The following is a 19,328-nucleotide window of genomic DNA, read 5'->3' as shown; positions in this document are numbered from 1 at the left end:
GAGCCAGCAGTGTGCCCAGGTGGCCAAGAAGGCCAACGGCTTCCTGATGCAGGCCAGGATTACTGTGGCCAGCAGGAGCAGGGAAGTCATTGTGCCCTGGACTCAGCACTGGTTAGGCCACACCTGAAGTCCTGTGTCCAGTTCTGGGCTCCTCAGTCTAGGAAAGATGTTGAGCTGCTGGAAGGTGTCCGGAGAAGGGCAACAAAGCTGGGGAGGGGTCTGGAGCACAGCCCTGTGAGGAGAGGCTGAGGGAGCTGGGCTTGCTTAGCCTGGAGAAGAGGAGGCTCAGGGGAGACCTTGCTCTCTACAACTCCCTGAAGGGAGCTTGTAGCCAGGTGGGGGTTGGTCTCTTCTCCCAGGCAATCAGCACCAGAACAAGAGGACACAGTCTCAAGCTGTGCCAGGGGAGGTTTAGGCTGGAGGTTAGGAGGAAGTTCTACACAGACAGAGTGATTGGCCACTGGAATGTGCTGCCCAGGGAGGTGGTGGAGTCACCATCCCTGGAGGTGTTTAGGAGGAGACTTGATGGGGTGCTTGGTGCCATGGTTTAGTTGATTAGATGGTGTTGAGTGATAGGTTGGACTTGATGATCTCAAAGGTCTCTTCCAACCTGGTTTGTTCTATTCTATTCCAGTGCCTGATACAAAAATCAGTGTTAAACATACACAGAGCTTGATTAGAGCACAGGACAGATGCAGAGAAATAAAAAGCAGCAACAGGGAATGAAGTTTGGCAAAGACACAGCTCTGACCAATAAAACAAGCAAACACCACCCCCACCCTCCCCTTTCCCACCCATTCTTCTTCATCTGTATCTCATCATCCTTACCTTGAGCATAAGCTTGGACATGGTCCTAAGCTTCTCATCTGTGTAATACTGACGATGCAAGAGAGGGTGATTAGCCATTTTCCTCAGCTGCATCATTACATTGCCCATGTCAGAATTTTTGTCTGCAAACAAAGCAGTAAGGTCTACTCAGAAGCAGCATGCAGAAGTGTGAAGTGTGGCCAGCAGGGCCAGGGAGGTTCTGCTCCCCCTCTACTTTGCCCTGCTCAGACCACAGCTGCAATCCTGCGTCCAGTTCTGGGCTCCCCAGTTCCAGAGAGACAGAGACCTGCTGGAGAGAGTCCAAGGGAGAGCCAGGAGGATGCTTAGGGGACTTGAGCATCTCCCCTGGGAAGAGAGACTGAGAGCCCTGGAGCTGTTTAGTCTGGAGAAGAGAAGGCTGAGAGGGGATCTGACCAATGTCTATCAATAGCTGAGGGCTGGGGGTCAAGGGGAGGGGGCCAAGCTCTTTTGGGTGCTGCACAGCAGTAAGCCAAGGAACAACAGGTACAAGCTTGACCAGAAAAGGTTTCAGCTCAACAAGAGGAGAAACTTCTTTCGAGTGAGGGTGGCAGAGCCCTGGAGCAGGCTGCCCAGAGAGGTTGTGGAGTCTCCTTCTGTGGAGCCTTTCCAACCCCCCCTGGATGCATTCCTGTGCAGACTCCCCTGGGTGATGCTGCTCTGGCAGGGTTGTTGGACTGGATGATCTCTGGGGGCCCCTTCCATCCCCTAACCTCCTGTGATTCTGTGGGATGCTGTTTATTTCTCTGGGTAACTTTATTGACATTCACCTATTACTTGAACTTGGGAAAATTCACAGAAAGGATATAGTAAGTTTATGAGTCTTAGACATTGCTACAAAGTAAGGGCCCTGCAGTCACATTTGTCTGGGCAGAGAGAGAGTCCAGCCCAAGGACATGAGCTCCTCACGTACCGTTACCGTCAATAGTCTTCTTGAGTTTGTTCAAGAGGTCACAGTATAACTGCTCCTGGTTCTCTGACATGTCACACACTTCAACCAGATCTTTTTTGGCAGGCAGCTGTTTAAGGACCTGCCAAAATAAAACCACAAGAGGTAAAAACTCAGTGCCCAGCATCTCTGCACTCTCTTACAAGCAGAACATGATCTGGATCCTACGCCGCTCCCTGCCCACCCCTACCGGCACGGCCTGCACACTCCAAACCATCAGACATGCAGAGCCTGGGACCTACTCCCCTGCTAATCACAGATACCTTCTTCAAACTTCTTCCTGAAGGGAGGTTGTAGCCAGGTGGGGGTTGGGCTCTTCTCCCAGGCAAGCAGCACCAGAACAAGAGGACACAGTCTCAAGCTGTGCCAGGGGAGGTTTAGGCTGGAGGTGAGGAGAAAGTTCTTCCCAGAAAGAGTAATTAGCCATTGGGATGTGCTGCCCAGGGAGGTGGTGGAGTAACCATCCCTGGAGGTGCTCAAAAAAAGCTTGGATGTGGCACTTGGAGCCATGGTTTAGTTGTGAGAAGGTGTTGGGTGATAGGTCATAGGTTGGACTTGATGACCTCTGAGGTCTTTTCCAACCTGGTTGATTCTGTGATTCAAACCACTGAGCCCTCAAGTATGCAAGTAAGCAGACACCTCCCAGAGCACTCTCCAGCCTCACTTTCCTCTACACATGCTGTTCTAAATAGCAGAATTCAAATAGGGTTTGGATTTTAGAATGAGAAAGAAACATTTTGATGACAGCAAATTTTCTCATCACAAATTCCCACGTGCACAGACACTGCCTGCATGATTCCAGGGTTAAAACAAAGCACCATTACTATGCAGTCACAAAGATTTTTGAGGTTCATGTGAAAAATATCTCAAGTCTTGTTCCTTAGTGGTGCTCAGAATCATCTTTCAGTGCCCTCTGTGCTGGACAAAACTCTGCCTGATGGCTGGGCCCAAAGGGTGCTGGGGAATGGAGTTAGGTCTGGCTGGCACCCAGTCACCAGTGGTGTCCCCCAGGGTTCAGCACTGGGGCCTGTCCTCTTCAGTGTCTTTAGCAATGATCTGGATGAGGGCATTGAGTGCACCCTCCGTCAGTTTGCAGCTGGCACCGAGCTGGGTGGCTGTGTCCATCTGCTAGAGGGTAGGGAGGCTTTGCAGCAGGACCTGGGCAGGTTAGACCCCAGGGCCAAGGCTCAGAGTATGAAGTTTAACAAGGCCAAGTGCCAGGTCCTGCACCTGGGTCACAACCACCCCATGGTGAGCTACAGACCTGGGGATGTGTGGTTGGAAAGCTGCCACTCAGAGAGGGGCCTGGGGGTGCTGTTTGGCAGTTGATTAAATCGGAGCCAGCAGTGCCCAGGTGGCCAAGAAAGCCAATGGCATCCTGGCTTGGATCAGAAACAGGGAGGGCAGCAGGGACAGGAGGTGACCATCCCCCTGTGCTCAGCACTGGGGAGGCCACACCTAGAGTGCTGTGTTCAGTTCTAGGCCCTTCACTTCAAAAGGGACACTGAGGGGCTGGAGAGTGCCTGGGGAAAGGCAATGAGGCTGGAGAAGGGCCTGGAGCATCTGGGCTACAGGGAGGGGCTGAAGGAGCTGGGGGTGTTCAGGCTGGAGAAGAGGAGGCTGAGGGAGTCCTCATTGCTCTCTACAGCTCCCTGAAGGGAGGTTGGAGCGAGGAGGGGGCAGCCTCTGCTCCTTGGTGGCAAGGGACAGGAGCAGAGGAAATGGTTCCAAGCTGTGCCAGGGGAGGTTCAGGCTGGATGCCAGGAAATATTTCTTCCCATAGAGGGCTCTCAGCCATGGGAATGTTCTGCCCAGGGCAGTGCTGGAGTCCCCATCCCTGGAGGTGTTGAAGCAGTGTGTGGAGCTGGTGCTTAGGGACACGGTTGAGCCATGAGTGCTGGGTGGAAGGTTGGACTGAGTGAGCTTGGAGGTCTCTTCCAGCTGGGTGTTTTGATTCTGTGATTTCCTAAGTAAAATTCCCAACTGCCAACAGCCAGACAATACTGAACATCAAACCCCAAAGCTCCAGCAAGTCCCATTTTGACTTGCAAACCTCTGAGAGACAAAAGGTAGCTGAAGTTTCTTGCTCTTCTTCCATAAACAGCTAAAACTGGCACTGACACAACCTGACCTTGAATTCTGCTGCTAGCCTCAAAAGGTGATCAGGTTTCTTGCTAACAGGAAAACATGGTTTTAGAGATAAAAGCATTACCTCATCCTTCACTCTCCTTAGGATGAATGGCTTGATGATCTGCTTTGCATGTGCAATCCTCTGCTTTTCATATATGCTTTGTTCTTCTGCATTCTTCTAGGGAAATATTGCAAGGATTCAGTCAGACTGCAAAGCTTTCAGCTGTAGCAGCACTACCTTAACTACTGCAACTCCATGAAAAGCCCAGCCTGCAGAGACAGGCCTTACAGGACCATCAGTGTGCCCTCTCAGTTCTTACTTGGCATGGTTTTGTGCAGGGCTTTGACACTGTCCCACATGATATCCTTGTCTCTACAAAGCAGAGATTGGATGGATGGACCAGGTGGACAAGGAGCTGGCTAGAAGGTCCCACTCAAAGAGCTATGGTGAAAGGTTCAAAGTTCATGTGGAGACCAGTGACAAGTGGAGCTCCTCAGGGGTCTGTTCTGGGTCCAGTGCTGTTCAATGTCTTTGTCAGGGACATAGACAATGGCATCAGGGGCACCCTCAGCAGATCTGCCAATGACACCAAGCTGTGTGGGGTGCTACACTCACCTGAGGGCAGGGATCCATCCAAAGAGACCTTGACAGGCTTGAGGGATGGCCCAGTGCCAACTGCATGAGGGTCAACAAGTCAAAGTGCAAGGTCCTACACCTGGGTCAGGCCAATCCCAGGCACAAATATAAACTGGGTGCAGAGCGAGTTAAGGGTAGCCCTGAAGGGAAGGACTTGGGGGTGTTGGTAGATGAGAAGCTGCCCATGTGCCAGCAGTGTGCTCATGCAGTCCAGAAGGCCAAACATATCCTGGGGTGCATCAGGAGGGTGGCCAGCAGGGCAGGAGAGAGGATTCTCTCCCTTTACACCGCTCTGCTGAGAGCCCACCTGCAATACTGCCTCCAGTTCTGGTGTCCCCACTGTAAGATGACCCAGGGGCTGGAACACCTCTGCTGTGAGGACAGGCTGAGGGAACTGGGATTGTTCAGCCTGGAGAAGACTCCAGGGGGACCTTCTAACTGTCTTCCAATACCTGAAGGGATCCTACAGGAAGGCTGCAGAGGGACTTTTTACAAGAGTGTCCACCAACAGGACAAGGGAAAATGGATTAAATTAAAGGAGAACAGGTTTAGATTGGATCTTAGGAAGAAATTCCTCACCAGGAGGCTGGCAAGACTTTGGAATGGATTGTGCAGAGAGGTTGTGGCTGCCCCCTCCCTGGAGATGCTGAAGGCCAGGTTGGATAGGACCTTGAGTAAGCTGGGCTAGTGGCCATGGCAGGGAGGTTGGATAAGATGATCCCTAAGGTCTTTTCCAGCCTAAGGTGTTCTGATTCCAAGATTATTTCCTTATTTCATTGTCCAGACTGTCATAATCCCATTACCCACTGCCATAAGACCTCACTTACAGAAGTCATGCAGCAACAGCAGCTTTCAAGCCCCCCCCACACCAACCCCCAAGAAAACAAAAGTAAGAAGTACTTTAGAAGAAGAGAGTGTTCAATACTCACTGTTTTTGAGGAGAACATCCTTCTGATTTCACTGGTGCTACTGCTGAACATGTGTGGCATCACAAAATTCAGGAGGGACATCAGCTCCAGGAGGTTGTTCTGCACTGGAGTCCCCGTCAGCAGCAAGCGATTCTTTGCCTGGCCGTCCAAAGGGGGCAGAGAGCAGTGAGAAACATGAGCTGAATGTGTTCAGAGCAAACATTAACAGAAACAGCACAGCTAGAGAGACCAGAAAACAAAATTCACTGGGTTTAAGTCCAACAGAACAAGAGGACACAGTCTCAAGCTGTGCCAGGGGAAGTTTAGGCTGGAGGTTGGGAGAAAGTTCTTCCCAGACAGAGTAGTAGTTGGCCATTGGAATGTGCTGCCCAGGGAGGTGGTGGAGTCTCTGTCCCTGGAGGTGTTCAAAAAAGGCTTGGATGTGGCACTTGAAGCCATGGATTAGTTGTCAGGAGTGTTAGACCTTAGGTAATAGGTGGGACTTGATGATCTCTGAGGTCTTTTCCAACCTGGCTGATTCTATGATTCCAAGTTCCAGCTATTGAAACTCCATATCTCTTGAGATCTCAAGGAGGAAGTTCCTGGTTAATGAAACACTTTGCAGCTCCTTGGGGAACTAAGCAGATAACAATGTAAGACTGTTCCAGAAGCTTAAAACTGACTCCACTAAGCCTTTTCTCTTTCAAAATTCTGCCGACCCAGGCCACAAGCTACAAACAAAGAGGATTCTATAGATAGCTTTTCTTACAGTCCCATCAGAGTCAGCCACAGAATCAACCAGGTTGGAAAAGACCTCAGAGATCATCAAGTCCAACCTAGTACCTAACACCTGCTAATCAACTAAACCATGGCTCCAAGCCTTTTTTTGAACACCTCTAGTGATGGTGACTCCACCACCTCCCTAGGCAGCACATTCCAATGGCCAATCTCTCTTGCTGGGAAGAACTTTCTCCTCACCTCCAGCCTAAACCTCCCCTGGCACAGCTTGAGACTGTGTCCTCTTGTTCTGGTGCTGCTTGCCTGGGAGAAGAGACCAAACCCCACCTGGCTACAACCTCCCTTCAGGGAGTTGGAGAGAGCAATAAGGTCTCCCCTGAACCTCCTCTTCTCCAGGCTAAGCAACCCCAGCTCCCTCAGCCTCTCCTCACAGGGCTGTGCTCCAGACCCCTCCCCAGCTTTGTCGCCCTTCTCTGGACACCTTCCAGCAGCTCAACATCTTTCCTAAACTGAGGAGCCCAGAACTGGACACAGGACTCAAGGTGTGCTGTAGTGGTCACTACTGAGTATAGGTCCCTAAGTACCACAATGTTATAGCACAAATCATTACAATAGCCTCTCTGGAGACATTCAAAACCCAGCTGGATGTGTTCCTGTGTGATCTGCTCTAGGTGCTCCTGCACTGGCAGGGGTGTTGGACTGGATGAGCTTTCAAGGTCCCTTCCAGCCCCTAATGTTCTGACATTCTGCATGAGCTGTGAAGCTCACCCTCCACTTTCTCCCAGCCCATAACCACCAAACAGATAACAGCAGGAGCTGTCCCCTGTAACCCAAGAGCAAACAAATCTCTTACATTAATGGTCATGAGGTGCTGGTAGCGCACAGAGCTCATGTTCTTGAGCATGTGACCCTCATCAAAGATGGCATAGTCCAGCTTCAGCCTGCGGAACAGCCCCCGGTCCTCCGAGCTGCTAATGGCACTGTTGTACCTGGCAGAGAAAGGCAGCACAGCAGGACACACTGAGTGGAAATTTAACATGAGCACACTGTTAGCACTGCCAGATTGAATCCCCTATAGTGTTAAGGCTTATGGAGGGAACACAGGAAGGGCAGCAAACCTGCCTAGAGGCACCCAACAATGTTATAGATGCTTTAGATAGTCTCTATTAATGACATAACACAAGAGCAAGTGCAGGGTTCTGCAGCTGGGCCAGAACAATCCTCACTATCAACACAGACTGGGGGAGGAGGTGATAGAAAGCAGCCCTGAGGAAAAGGACTTGGGGGTGCTGGCGGAGGAGAAGCTGGACAGGAGCAGGCAGGGTGAGCTTGCAGCACAGAAGGCCAATGGCAGCCTGGGCTGCATCCAAAGCAGCATTGCCAGCAGAGCCAGAGAGGTGATTCTGACACTTTGCTCTGCTCTGCTGAGACCTCACCTGGAGTACTGTGTGCAGGTCTGGAGCCCTCAATATATAAAGGACATGGAGCTGATGGAGAGGGTCCAGAAGGGCCACAAAAATGATCAGGGGGTTGGAACACCTCTGCTATAGTGACAGGCTGAGGGAGCTGGGGATGTTCAGCCTGGAGAAGAGAAGGCTCCAAGGAGACCTAAGAGCAGCCTGCCAGTACCTGAAGGGGGCTACAGGAAGGCTGCAGAGAGACTGTTTGCAAAGGCCTGCAGGGACAGGACCAGGGACAGTGGCTTCAAACTAGAGCAGAGCAGATTTAGACTGGATGTTAGGAACAAGTTCTTCACAATGAGGGTGGTGGAACACTGGAAGAGGTTGCCCAGGGAGGTGGTTGAGGCTCCTTCCCTGGAGATATTGACAGTGAGGCTGGATGAGGCCCTGGGCAACCTGATCTAGTTGGGGATGTCCCTGCTGACTGCAGAGGTGCTTTGACTGGATGAGCTTTGGAGCACCTTTCCAGCAAGGCCCATTCTATGACTATCTAAAGCATCTATTCCACTGAGTCTGTTACACAGCCTATACAACCATTCCCTGACAACAAAGATGGGTTCCCTTCCCATCTCAGCCCACATGCGATAGTAGCTGTGTTGTACCACTAGAGGGCGGTAAGCGCTAACAAATCTCACTGAGCAATCCCTGTACTTACGTCGTGATAATGACATTGAAATCAACAACTTTATTACTAATGTCCACTCGGAGATGTTTTCTCTCTTCTTGGGATCCTACAAAAGGGAAAAACACAAAGTGAGGGCAATTATAATGCCGTTGTCTACATGGCAAAAGTGCAGGCAGTACACAAATACATTCCAACAGTAAAGCTCTCTGCAAGCTTCCCTAAGGAATTCAGCTGGTCTCTTGGGAGACCCCACCTGGAGTACTGCATCCAGTTTTTGGGGCCCTATTACAGGAAGGATCTGGAGGTGCTGGAAGGTGTCCAGAGAAGGGCCATGAGGATGAGCAGAGGGCTGGAGCTGCTCTGCTATGGAGACAGACTGAGAGAGTTGGGGTTGTTCAGTCTGGAGAAGAGAAGGCTCCAAGGAGACCTTATTACTCAGCACTGGTTAGGCCACACCTTGAGTCCTGTGTCCAGTTCTGGGCCCCTCAGTTTAAGAAGGACATTGAGAGACTTGAACGTGTCCAGAGAAGGGCAACAAGGTTGGGCAGGGGTCTGAAGCACAGCCCTGTGAGGAGAGGCTGAGGGAGCTGGGGTTACTTGGCCTGGAGAAGAGGAGGCTCAGGGGAGACCTTCTTGCTCTCTACAACTCCCTGAAGGGAGGTTGTAGTCAGGTGGGGGTTGGGCTCTTCTCACAGGTAACCAGCACCAGAACAAGAGGACACAGTCTCAAGCTGTGCCAGGGGAAGTTCAGGCTGGAGGTGAGGAGAAAGCTCTTCCCAGAAAGAGTAATTGGCCATTGGAATGTGCTGCCCAGGGAGGTGGTGGAGTCACCATCCCTGGAGGTGTTCAAAAAAGGCTTGGATATGGCACTTGGTGCCATGGTTTAGTTGTGAGAAGGTGTTGGGTGATAGGTAATAGGTTGGACTTGATAATCTCTGAGTTCTGTTCCAACCTTATTGATTCTATGACTCCATGATTATGACCTTCCAGTATCTGAAGGGGGCTACAAGAAAGCTGGGGAGGGACTTTTTAGGGTGTCAGGGAGGGATAGGACTGGGGGGAATGGGAAAAAAAAAAATAGAAATGAGTAGATTGAGATTGGCTGTGAGGAAGAAGTTGTTCCCCAGAAGGGTGGTGAGAGACTGGCACAGGTTGCCCAGGGAGGTGGTGGCAGCCTCCTGCCTGGAGGTTTTTGCAGCCAGGCTGGATGTGGCTGTGAGCAACCTGCTGTAGTGTGAGGTGTCCCTGCCCGTGGCAGGGGGCTTGGAACTGGCTGAGCCTTGAGGTCCCTTCCAACCCTGACAATTCTGTGATTCTGTGATTTTCTAAGGCTGACCATGCCAGTGACTGTGTTCTTGGATGCATTTCTACATTAGCTTCCTCACCATAGTAAAAAAGGACATTCAGGTCAGGACACCAGAGGTGAACTTCTCTTATCCAGTTATCTGTAAGACATCATTAAAAATGAAACCATCAGCAATTTAGACTTGATAACATGTCACCTAACTTGAGCCTGAAGCCAAGCAGCTGATGCTAAAGCAAACCTCTCTAAATTCTACTGAAGCTTCATGAAACTTCTGTGTCTAAATGCTAGAACACTGACAACATTTAGGGAAATTAAGCAACCTACAACAGAGCTTTAAGGAACTCTTGCTTAACCATCTTGCACTTTGACAACTCCTACAGCAACAGACCTGTGTGGTCTGTAACCACCATGTCAAACAGGAACGTGCTGAACTCTTCAGCTCAGCTGCTTCCCTACACAGTTAATTTCTCAGAGAGCAATTCACTTCATTTGGCAGCACTTTGCCTCCAGAAGGGCTTCAGCAGGAGAGAAAGTGCCTCTGGGACCAGGCAAAGCAGCCTGACAACTTGATCCAGCTCCAGGTGTGCAACCAGCAGGGAAGCCACTGGTGACATCGCCATGCCTAAGGGGGAGCTGCTTGACAGGCAACACAAATGCTCACTTCCAAACCACAGCAGGAGGAGGAGGTCTCTGGTAAAAGCCACTTGGCCCTGTGAGGAGAGGCTGAGGGAGATGGGGTTGCTTAGCCTGGAGAAGAGGAGGCTCAGGGGAGACCTTCTTGCTGTCTACAATTCCCTGAAGGGAGGTTGTATCCAGGTGGAGGTTGGTCTCTTCTCCCAGGCAATCAGCACCAGAACAAGAGGACACAGTCTCAAGCTGTGCCAGGGGAGGTTTAGGCTGGAGGTGAGGAGAAAGTTCTTCCCAGAAAGAGAGATTGGCCATTGGAATGTGCTGCCCAGGGAGGTGGTGGAGTCTCCATCCCCGGACTGCTGAAAAAAAGGCTTGGATGTGGCACTTGGAGCCATGGTTTAGTTGTCAGGAGGTGTTAGGTAATAGGTATTAGGTACTAGGTTGGACTTTATGATCTCTGAGGTCTTTTCCAACCTGGTTGATTCTGTGACCCAGCCAAAGGCTGAGGAGATGCAACAAGGAGGTCCCTTCCTGCATCAACCTGCTGCTTTTTCCTCCCTATAACCATTAAACTCCATGGGGAACCAAGTTTTGCTCTAACTCATCACCTTTGCTGCCATATTTACCCTATCACATCTCTCCTGCTTTTGACTGAGATCATCAAAAAATCAAAACCCACAGCTATGAGACAGTCACAGCCTCATCATCTTAGCATCCTGCTCTGCTTGCATGGATTTTAAGTAGTAACTTGGGAAAAAGACAGAAAATGCCACAAAACTACTCTGGTGAGACCCCACTGGGAGCACTGTGTCCAGTTCTGGAGCCTCTATTAGAGGAAGGATCTGGAGGTGCTGGAAGGTGTCCAGAGAAGGGCCACGAAGATGATCAGAGGGCTGGAGCTGCTCTGCTATTTCGACAGACTGAGGGAGGTGGGGTTGTTCAGTCTGGGGAAGAGAAGGCTCTGAGAAGACCTTCTTGTGGCCTTCCAGGATCTGAAGGGGGCTCCAAGAAAGCTGGGGAGGGACTTTTGAGGGTGTCAGGGACTGATAGGATTGGGGGGGATGGAGCAAAACTAGAAGTGGGTAGATTCAGATTGGCTGTTAGGAAGAAGTTCTTCCTCATGAGGGTTGAGAGCCTGGCACAGGTTGCCCAGGGAGGTGGTGGTAGCCTCATGCCTGGAGGTGTTTGCAGCCAGGCTGGATGTGGCTGTGAGCAACCTGCTGTAGTGTGAGGTGTCCCTGCCCATGGCAGGGGGGTTGGAACTGGCTGAGCCTTGAGGTCCCTTCCAACCCTGACAATTCTGTGCAACACAACACTAAGAGCAGCCTTGATTTCAGCCAACATTCACTAAGTTAAAGGCTATCTGCTAAACAAATTCAAAGTGTCACCAGCAGCTTTATCTTTTGTCATGCACACAGAGCACATTAAAAAAAATAACAACAGAATGAAGTCTGTGTTAGGTTTAATTCCTTCAGAACAAGAATACCCTCAGTATGGTTTGCATTCCAATTCAAGTTGCTCAGGCAGCTGAACACCACCAGCAAATTCAGGCTTTTATTCCCACAAACCTCTCCAGTTCCACAGTCTGCCCATGATCTAATTGTTGGGGTTTTTGTTGTTACTGTTTAAACAACCAAATCTTGAAGCTTTGTCACTTACCTAATGTTGAAGCTGGCACAACTATCAAATGGGGACCCTTATTGCCCTCTTGGTAGAGATAAGATAAAAATGCAATAGCTTGGATGGTTTTTCCTAAGCCCTAAGAGAAAAATAGGTCAATGCAAAGGAAATGCACAGGCTGTAAAATCTAACAGTGGTCTGGACTCACCAGTAAGGATTACAAGTCTGCACAGAACAACAAAATGTTCTCTTGAGATGCATTGCTTTGGAGAAGAAAATTCTACCTTAGCTACACCTGCAATCAAACCCAGCTGTCTTTTCAGCTAAACATCTGAGCATCAGGGATTCTTCTCAACCAGACTTAGCTGGAGTGCTGGGCAGGGAGACATGGAATGAAATTCAACAAGGGCAAGGGGAGAGTCTTGCATCTGGGAAAGAACAACCTCGTGGAGCAGGATAGGTTGGGGACTGAGCTGCTGGAGAGCAGGGAAGGGGAAAAGGCCCTGGGGGTCCTGGTGGATGGGAGGTTGACCATGAGCCAGCAATGTGCTCTGGTGGCCAAGAAGGCCAATGGCATCCTGGGGTGGATTAGAAGGGTTGTGGGTAGTAGGTTGAAAGAGGTTCTCCTCTCCCTCTACTCTGCCCTGGTGAGGCTGCATCTGAAATGGTGTCCAGTTCTGGGCCCCTCAGTTCAAGAAGGACCTCAGGGAACTGCTTGAAAGAGTCCAGTGCAGGGCCACAAAGATGATGAAAGGAGTGGAACATCTTCCTTATGAGGAGAGCCTGAGGGAGCTAGATGATCCATAGAGGTCCCTTCCAACCCTGACAGTTCTATGAATCTATTAAAATGAATGGTTTAAGGACAACCTGCTTCCATTACGTCAAGAAACACCATGTGGCTTTTAATTGTCAGTGTTAATGAAGGCTCAGGCTACCTTTGACTTTCAAATTGAAACCTAAAAGCTCAGCAGCTACTAAACATTTGGAGAACTGGTTTCCAGGCTCCATTAGCTAAAACAAATTACTTGCAATCTTCTTGGGGTTTCTGGGAAATGAAAGACACCAAGTTAGGGGCAAGTGCTGATCTGTTAGAGAGTAGGAGAGCTCTGCAGAGGGACCTTGACAGGCTGGACAGATGGGCAGAGTCCAACAGGATGACATTCAACAAGTCCAAGTGCCAGGTGCTGCACTTTGGCCATGGCAACCCCATGCAGAGCTACAGGCTGGGGTCAGAGTGGCTGGAGAGCTGCCAGGCAGAAAGGGAGCTGGGGGTACTGGGTGACAGCAGCTGAACATGAGCCAGCAGTGTGCCCAGGTGGCCAAGAAGGCCAATGGCATCCTGTCCTGCATCAGGAACAGTGTGGCCAGCAGGAGCAGGGAGGTCATTCTGCCCCTGTGCTCAGCACGGGTTAGGCCACACCTTGAGTCCTGTGTCCAGTTCTGGGCTCCTCAGTTTAGGAAAGATGTTGAGCTGCTGGAAGGTGTCCAGAGAAGGGCAACAAAGGTGGGGAGGGGTCTGGAGCACAGCCCTGTGAGGAGAGGCTGAGGGAGCTGGGCTTGCTTAGCCTGGAGAAGAGGAGGCTCAGGGGAGACCTTCTTGCTCTCTACAACTCCCTGAAGGGAGGTTGTAGCCAGGAGGGGGTTGGTCTCTTCTCCGAGGCACCCAGCACCAGAACAAGAGGACACAGTCTCAAGCTGTGCCAGGGGAGGTTTAGGCTGGATGTCAGGAAGAAGCTCTTCCCAGCAAGAGAGATTGGCCATTGGGATGTGCTGCCCAGGGAGGTGGTGGAGTCACCATCCCTGGAGGTGTTCAAGAGGGGATTGGACGTGGCACTTGAAGCCATGGTTTAGTTGTCAGGAGGTGCTGGGTAATAGGTTGGACTTGATGATCTCTGAGGTCTTTTCCAACCTTACTGAATTTCACAAAGCCACTGCCTGCAAGACTTCCAGCAACTCATAACTCATGGGTTCCACACTTACCATCTCATCAGCCAATATGCCATTCAATCCATGTTTATGGAGGAGTGCCAACCAGTTCAAACCTATCTTCTGATATGGCTTGAGTTCCAAACTGTTAGGAAACCAAGAGCAGCAGGTTACCATCTTTTCCTTGTTTCTCCATGAAACACAACTGTGCTCTTATGGCCACCACAGACCTTTAATGCTACCCAATCTGCCCATGGGGTGAAAGAACATGTTGAAGAAGCCACACTGGACAACCACAGTGTAAAACACTTCTGCTAAATCTTAATGGGCAGGAGAAAAAATCAAGTGGCACTTAGCAGCTACATCACACCAGCCCCTACCTGGAGTACTTCCCACTTGGAGCTCTGTGTCCACTTCTGGAGCCCCTATTAGAGGAAAGATCTGGAGGTGCTGGAAGGTGTCCAGAGAAGAGCCATGAGGATGAGGAGAGGGCTGGAGCACCTCTGCTATGAGGACAGACTGAGAGAGTTGGGGTTGGAGAAGAGAAGGCTCTGAGGAGACCTGATTGTGGCCTTCCAGCATCTGAAGGGGGCTACAAGAAAGCTAGGGAGGGACTTTTGAGGGTGTCAGGGAATGATAGGACTGGGGGGAATGGATCAAAATTAGACATGGGTAGATTCAGATTGGCTGTTAGGAAGAAGTTGTTCCCCATGAGGGTGGTGAGAGACTGGCACAGGTTGCCCAGGGAGGTGGTGGCAGCCTCATGCCTGGAGGTGTTTGCAGCCAGGTTGGATGTGGCTGTGAGCAACCTGCTGTAGTGTGAGGTGTCCCTGCCCATGGCAGGGGGGTTGGAACTGGCTGAGCCTTGAGGTCCTTTCCAAGCCTGACAATTCTGTGAATTCACACCTTCTTGGATTTTATGCTTTCATCCTCCTCACCAGCTTTTCTGGTCCACTTAAAACCACTCAGACTTCCTCCAGTGTTGCACATCACTGTCCAGCTCACAGAGAGCAGCTGAAGTGTCTGACCTTTGCAAGCCTGGATTTTCAGGGACTAGAGTTTTGAAAATCCTGGTCTTGAAGCAGGCCTTGTGCCCCCACACCCTGGTAAGGATAAGAAAGGAAGACATACCTCTGATTCAGAATGGAGGGCTGCTCTATGTTCCATTCACATTCTCCATCTGCAGTAATCTTGGTGACTTGCTTGGTCAGTTTATTTGAAATTTCTTCACATTTATTCATGAGCCTTAGAACCACATCCCTCTCCTTCAGCAGTATCTTGCAGTTCCACACTATGTCTTCTGACAGACCAGCAGTCTTGGTCATTTTGGTAAACTGCAAAAACACACAAGCACAGAATTGTTAGTGCAGGAAGTGTAGTGTAGGTTCCACTTCAACATGAGGAAGAACTTCACTGTAAAGGTCCCAAAGCACTGGAACAGGCTCCCAAAGAGATTGTGAATTCTCCTTCGCTGGAGACTTTCTAGACCCATCTGGATGCATTCCTGTGTGACCTGTGCTGGATTCTATGGTCCTGCTCTGCACATCAAGACACTTGAAGGTGTCCAGAGAAGGGCAACAAGGCTGGGGAGACGCCCTGTGAGGAGAGGCTGAGGGAGCTGGGGTTGTTTGCCAAACAGAGAGGGACCTGGGGGTGCTGGGTGACAGCTGCCTAAACATGAGCCAGCAGTGTGCCCAGGTGGCCAAGAGGACCAAGGGCATCCTGGCCTGCATTAGGAATAGTGTGGCCAGCAGCAGCAGGGAAGTCATTGTGCCCTGTACTCTGCATTGCTTAGGCCACACCTTGAGTCCTGTGTCCAGTTCTGGGCTCCTCAGTTTAGGAAGGACATTGAGACACTTGAAGGTGTCCAGAGAAAGGAAACAAGGCTGGGGAGAGGCCTTGAGCACAGCCCTGTGAGGAGAGGCTGAGGGAGCTGGGGTTGTTTAGCCTGGAGAAGAGGAGGCTCAGGGGTGACCTCATTGCTGTCTACAACTCCCTGAAGGGTGGTTGTGGCCAAGAAGGGGTTGGTCTCTTCTCTCAAGCAACCAGCAGCAGAACAAGAGGACACAGTCTCAAGCTGTGCCAGGGGAAGTTTAGGCTGGAGGTGAGGAGAAAGTTCTTCACCGAGAGAGTTGTTAGCCATTGGAATGTGCTGCCCAGGGAGGTGGTGGAGTCCCCATCCCTGGGGGTGTTCAAGAGGGGACTGGATGTGGCACTTGGTGCCATGGTCTAGTCATGAGGTCTGTGGTGACAGGTTGGACTCCATGATCCTCGAGGTTTCTTCCAACCTTGGTGATACTGTGAATTGGACTCAAAGACCTCCAGAGGTCCCTTCCAACCCCTAACATCCTGTGAGCTCCAATAAATTTTCTCTCTTCAGTAGCCTTGTAATGTGCTGCCCAGGGAGGTGGTGGAGTCCCCAAGCCTGGATGAGTTTAAAGGTGGTTTGGGTGTGGTGCTTAAGGCTATGGTTTAGGGATGAACCTTGCAGAGTAGGGTTCTGGGTTGGACTTGGTGATTCTGAGGGTCTTTTCCAACCTGAGTGTTCCTGTGATTCTGTGACAAGCCCAAAGTCTTAGCAAGAACTCTGATTGCTTCTCTTTATGACACTGGAGGAGAATTCCTTCCCCAGGCTAATATTCACCCAAGTTCTTGATTCTTGCAGCAACCCCAGCATCTCCTGGGAAATCTATGGAACACCAACTTACACAAATCTACCAGGTCAGAAGCACTTGCCAACAGATTTTCATGGACAGAACCATCATCCTGACAAGGTTTCAGCACCACACACTTTCTCCCTTCTCCTCAGAAGGCACATGGCTAAAGCCATCGCTATGCTGATCGTCACAGAGGCACAAACAAGGTAGAACACAAAAGTACATGCTGTAAATGTATTCAAAAAACCAGCAGGCAGAGGACAGGTTGAGATACCAGCATCATACAAAGGAACACAAGGCCTGTCCACCACTTCTGAGCATGCCTGGTTTCCAAAGAAGCAGCCCTCCAGAGCTCGAACCAAACACTCACAGCAGAGCCCCGTACACGACCCACACTCAGCAGCACTGTGGCTCCTTCCCTGCAGTAAGCATCCTCCCCACTCCTGGCTGAGAAGAGATCTTTAAGTGCTCCAACTGCTCTGCCAGCATGTGCTCAACTTCTCAAAACACATGTTCCCACCCTGACCAAGGCTAGCTTCTTCCACTGCTTCGCACTCCAAGTCCTCTACTTCAGAGCAGAGGGTTTCCCACTCGTGCTTGCTAGAAGACTCATCTAAGCTGCTGTCAATTTATTGGCTCCATGCTATAACCTTTCCTGTAACAAAGGATGTTAGGGATTGGAAGAGATGTCCAAAGATCTTCAAGTCCAACCCCCCTGCCAGAGCAGGAGCATAGAATCTAGTGCAGGTAGCACAGGATCACATCCAGACATGTCTGGAAAGTCTCCTGAGAAGGAGCTTTCACAACCTCTCTGGGCAGCCTCTTCCAGTGCTCCATGACCCATGGTTTAATTAGTCATGAGGTGTTGGGTGACAGGTTGGACTTGATGATCCCTGAGGTCTTTTCCAACCTTATTGATTCTATGATTCCTCCTGTTGAATCCATGCAAGCTGCTTTTAAATCCACAGCATCCTTTGGCAAGGAGTTCAATGCAGCTACTTCACACTGAGAGTGAAGAAACCATCTCCTTGCATTCCCTGGTTCTTTCTCACATCATTTGACAGCCCTAGATTTTGTATCAGATGAACAGGCTCACAGGATGTTAGGGATTGGAAGGGACCTCCAAAGATCTTCCAGTCCAACCCCCCTGTCAGAGCAGGAGCAGAGAATCCAGCACAGGTCACACAGGAACACATCCAGACAGGGCTGGAAAGGATCCTGAGAAGGAGACTCCAAAACCTCTCTGGGCAGCCTGCTCCAGTGCTCTGGGACCCTCACAGTGAGGAAGTTCCTCCTCATGTTGAGGTGGAAGCTACTCTGCTGCAGATTTCATTCATTGCCCTTTGTCCTATCACAGGTAACAAGTGAAATGAGACTGTCCCTGTCCCTTCCTTCCTGATCCCCAGCCCTCAGATATTGATAGACATTGATCAGATCCCCTCTCAGTCTTCTCTCCAGACTAAACAGCCCCAGGGCTCTCATCCTCTCCTCACCAGGCAGTGCTTCAGTTCCTTCAGCATCCTTGCAGCCCTCTGTTGGACTCTCTCCAGCAGATCCCTGTCCCTCCTGAGCCCCAAACTGGCTGCAGTATTCCAGGTGAGGTGATATCAATCATCAGCACATGCTTGCTCCTCACGAGTCTCACGCTCACAGCCTTTTGTCAGCCACAAACCATGTGACACTGTCTTTAATTAAACCTTCATTTTTCACCATTTTTCCCCTTCCACACTATAAAGCAGTATTAGTTTTCACACAGAAGCCTTGCCTCATCACTCTCTTCCTCAAGTCTGCACTAGTTACTTTAGATTTCCTGCCCCTGAACATCACATCTTCAACACAAGGAGAATTTTCCCTGGTTTAGAGCCAAGAAGCCTGAAGATGTGTCAAAAGAGCAACTCAAGGCCCATCAGCTTCTCCTGGATTCCATGTACAGCCACCTGCAAGAAGTGCAAAACCTGCATGGGAGAGCAATGTGCCCTGGGGGCCAAGAAGGCCAATGGGATCCTGGGCTGCATTCAGAGGAGTGTGTCCAGCAGAGCCAGGGAGGTTCTCCTCCCCCTCTACTCTGCCCTGCTGAGGCCACACCTGGAATATTGCATCCAGCTCTGGGCTCTCCAGTTCAAGATGGACAGGGATCTCCTGCAGAGGGTCCAAGGGAGGGCTACAAGGATGAGGAAGGGACTGCAGCACTGCCTGGTGAGGAGAGGCTGAGAGCCCTGGGGCTGGTTAGTCTTGAGAAGACTGAGAGGGGATCTGATCAATGTCTATCAATATCTGAGGGCTGGGGGTCAGGAAGGAAGGGAAAGGATCAGCCTCTGCTCACTTGTGCCCTGTGACAGGACAAGGGGCAATGGATGTGAACTGCAGCACAGGAGGTTCCACTTCAACATGAGGAAGAACTTCACTGTAAAGGTCCCAGAGCACTGGAACAGGCTCCCAGAGAGGTTGTGGAGTCTCCTTCTGTGGAGACTTTCCAGACCCATCTGGACGTGTTCCTATGTGACCTGTGCTGGATTCTCTGGTCCTGCTCTGGCAGGGAGGTTGGACTCAATGGTCTCCAGAGGTCCCTTCCAACCCCTAACATCCTGTGAGCCTCCAATAAATTTTATCTCTTCAGTAGCTGAGGTTGTCTTTGTTATCACAGTGTTCCCTTGCTCATTTATGCATGCAATTATTTCACTGGAAGACGACACAGCTTCCTTCTCTATTAGTGGATTTAAGGAATTAAGAGTCCAAGATGCTTTGGATTTGCCATTCTTTTGTCAGAGCAGAAGTGATTTCCATACAGATTTTTCTGGATTTCAAAGCATGCACCTGCTAAAACTTAGCACAGGCATTTAACCTTCTAGCATTCATCCATTAAAACATAAAGGGTTGGTTGGTTTGGTTGGGAGGA

At 50.4% G+C, this 19,328-nt stretch overlaps 1 protein-coding gene across 3 annotated transcripts in view; it reads right to left on the bottom strand.

Annotated features, from left to right (window-relative positions):
• The window catches only part of SMARCAD1 (SWI/SNF-related, matrix-associated actin-dependent regulator of chromatin, subfamily a, containing DEAD/H box 1), a 70,588-nt gene that overhangs the window by 10,801 nt on the left and 40,459 nt on the right, over positions 1-19,328 (bottom strand). For 2 of the 3 annotated variants that reach the window (XM_068136769.1, XM_068136768.1), the window contains exons 10-19: positions 14,907-15,109; positions 13,830-13,920; positions 11,889-11,988; positions 9,679-9,738; positions 8,324-8,399; positions 7,062-7,197; positions 5,492-5,629; positions 4,008-4,103; positions 1,760-1,877; positions 829-950 (exon numbers count right to left, since the gene is read on the bottom strand). In XM_068136769.1, the coding sequence (XP_067992870.1) occupies positions 829-950; positions 1,760-1,877; positions 4,008-4,103; positions 5,492-5,629; positions 7,062-7,197; positions 8,324-8,399; positions 9,679-9,738; positions 11,889-11,988; positions 13,830-13,920; positions 14,907-15,109 (1,140 nt within the window). The remainder of the gene's footprint in view (positions 1-828; positions 951-1,759; positions 1,878-4,007; positions 4,104-5,491; positions 5,630-7,061; positions 7,198-8,323; positions 8,400-9,678; positions 9,739-11,888; positions 11,989-13,829; positions 13,921-14,906; positions 15,110-19,328) is intronic. The other variant, XM_068136770.1, reaches the window with a different exon arrangement.

This window comes from Melanerpes formicivorus, unplaced genomic scaffold (genome assembly GCF_026170545.1).
Source record: "Melanerpes formicivorus ecotype bairdi unplaced genomic scaffold, bMelFor1.0.p_v2 SCAF_4, whole genome shotgun sequence".
NCBI classification, from domain to species: Eukaryota; Metazoa; Chordata; class Aves; order Piciformes; family Picidae; genus Melanerpes; species Melanerpes formicivorus.
The sequence above is the reverse complement of the archived record's forward strand: the minus strand, read 5'-3'. Positions and strand labels throughout refer to the sequence as shown.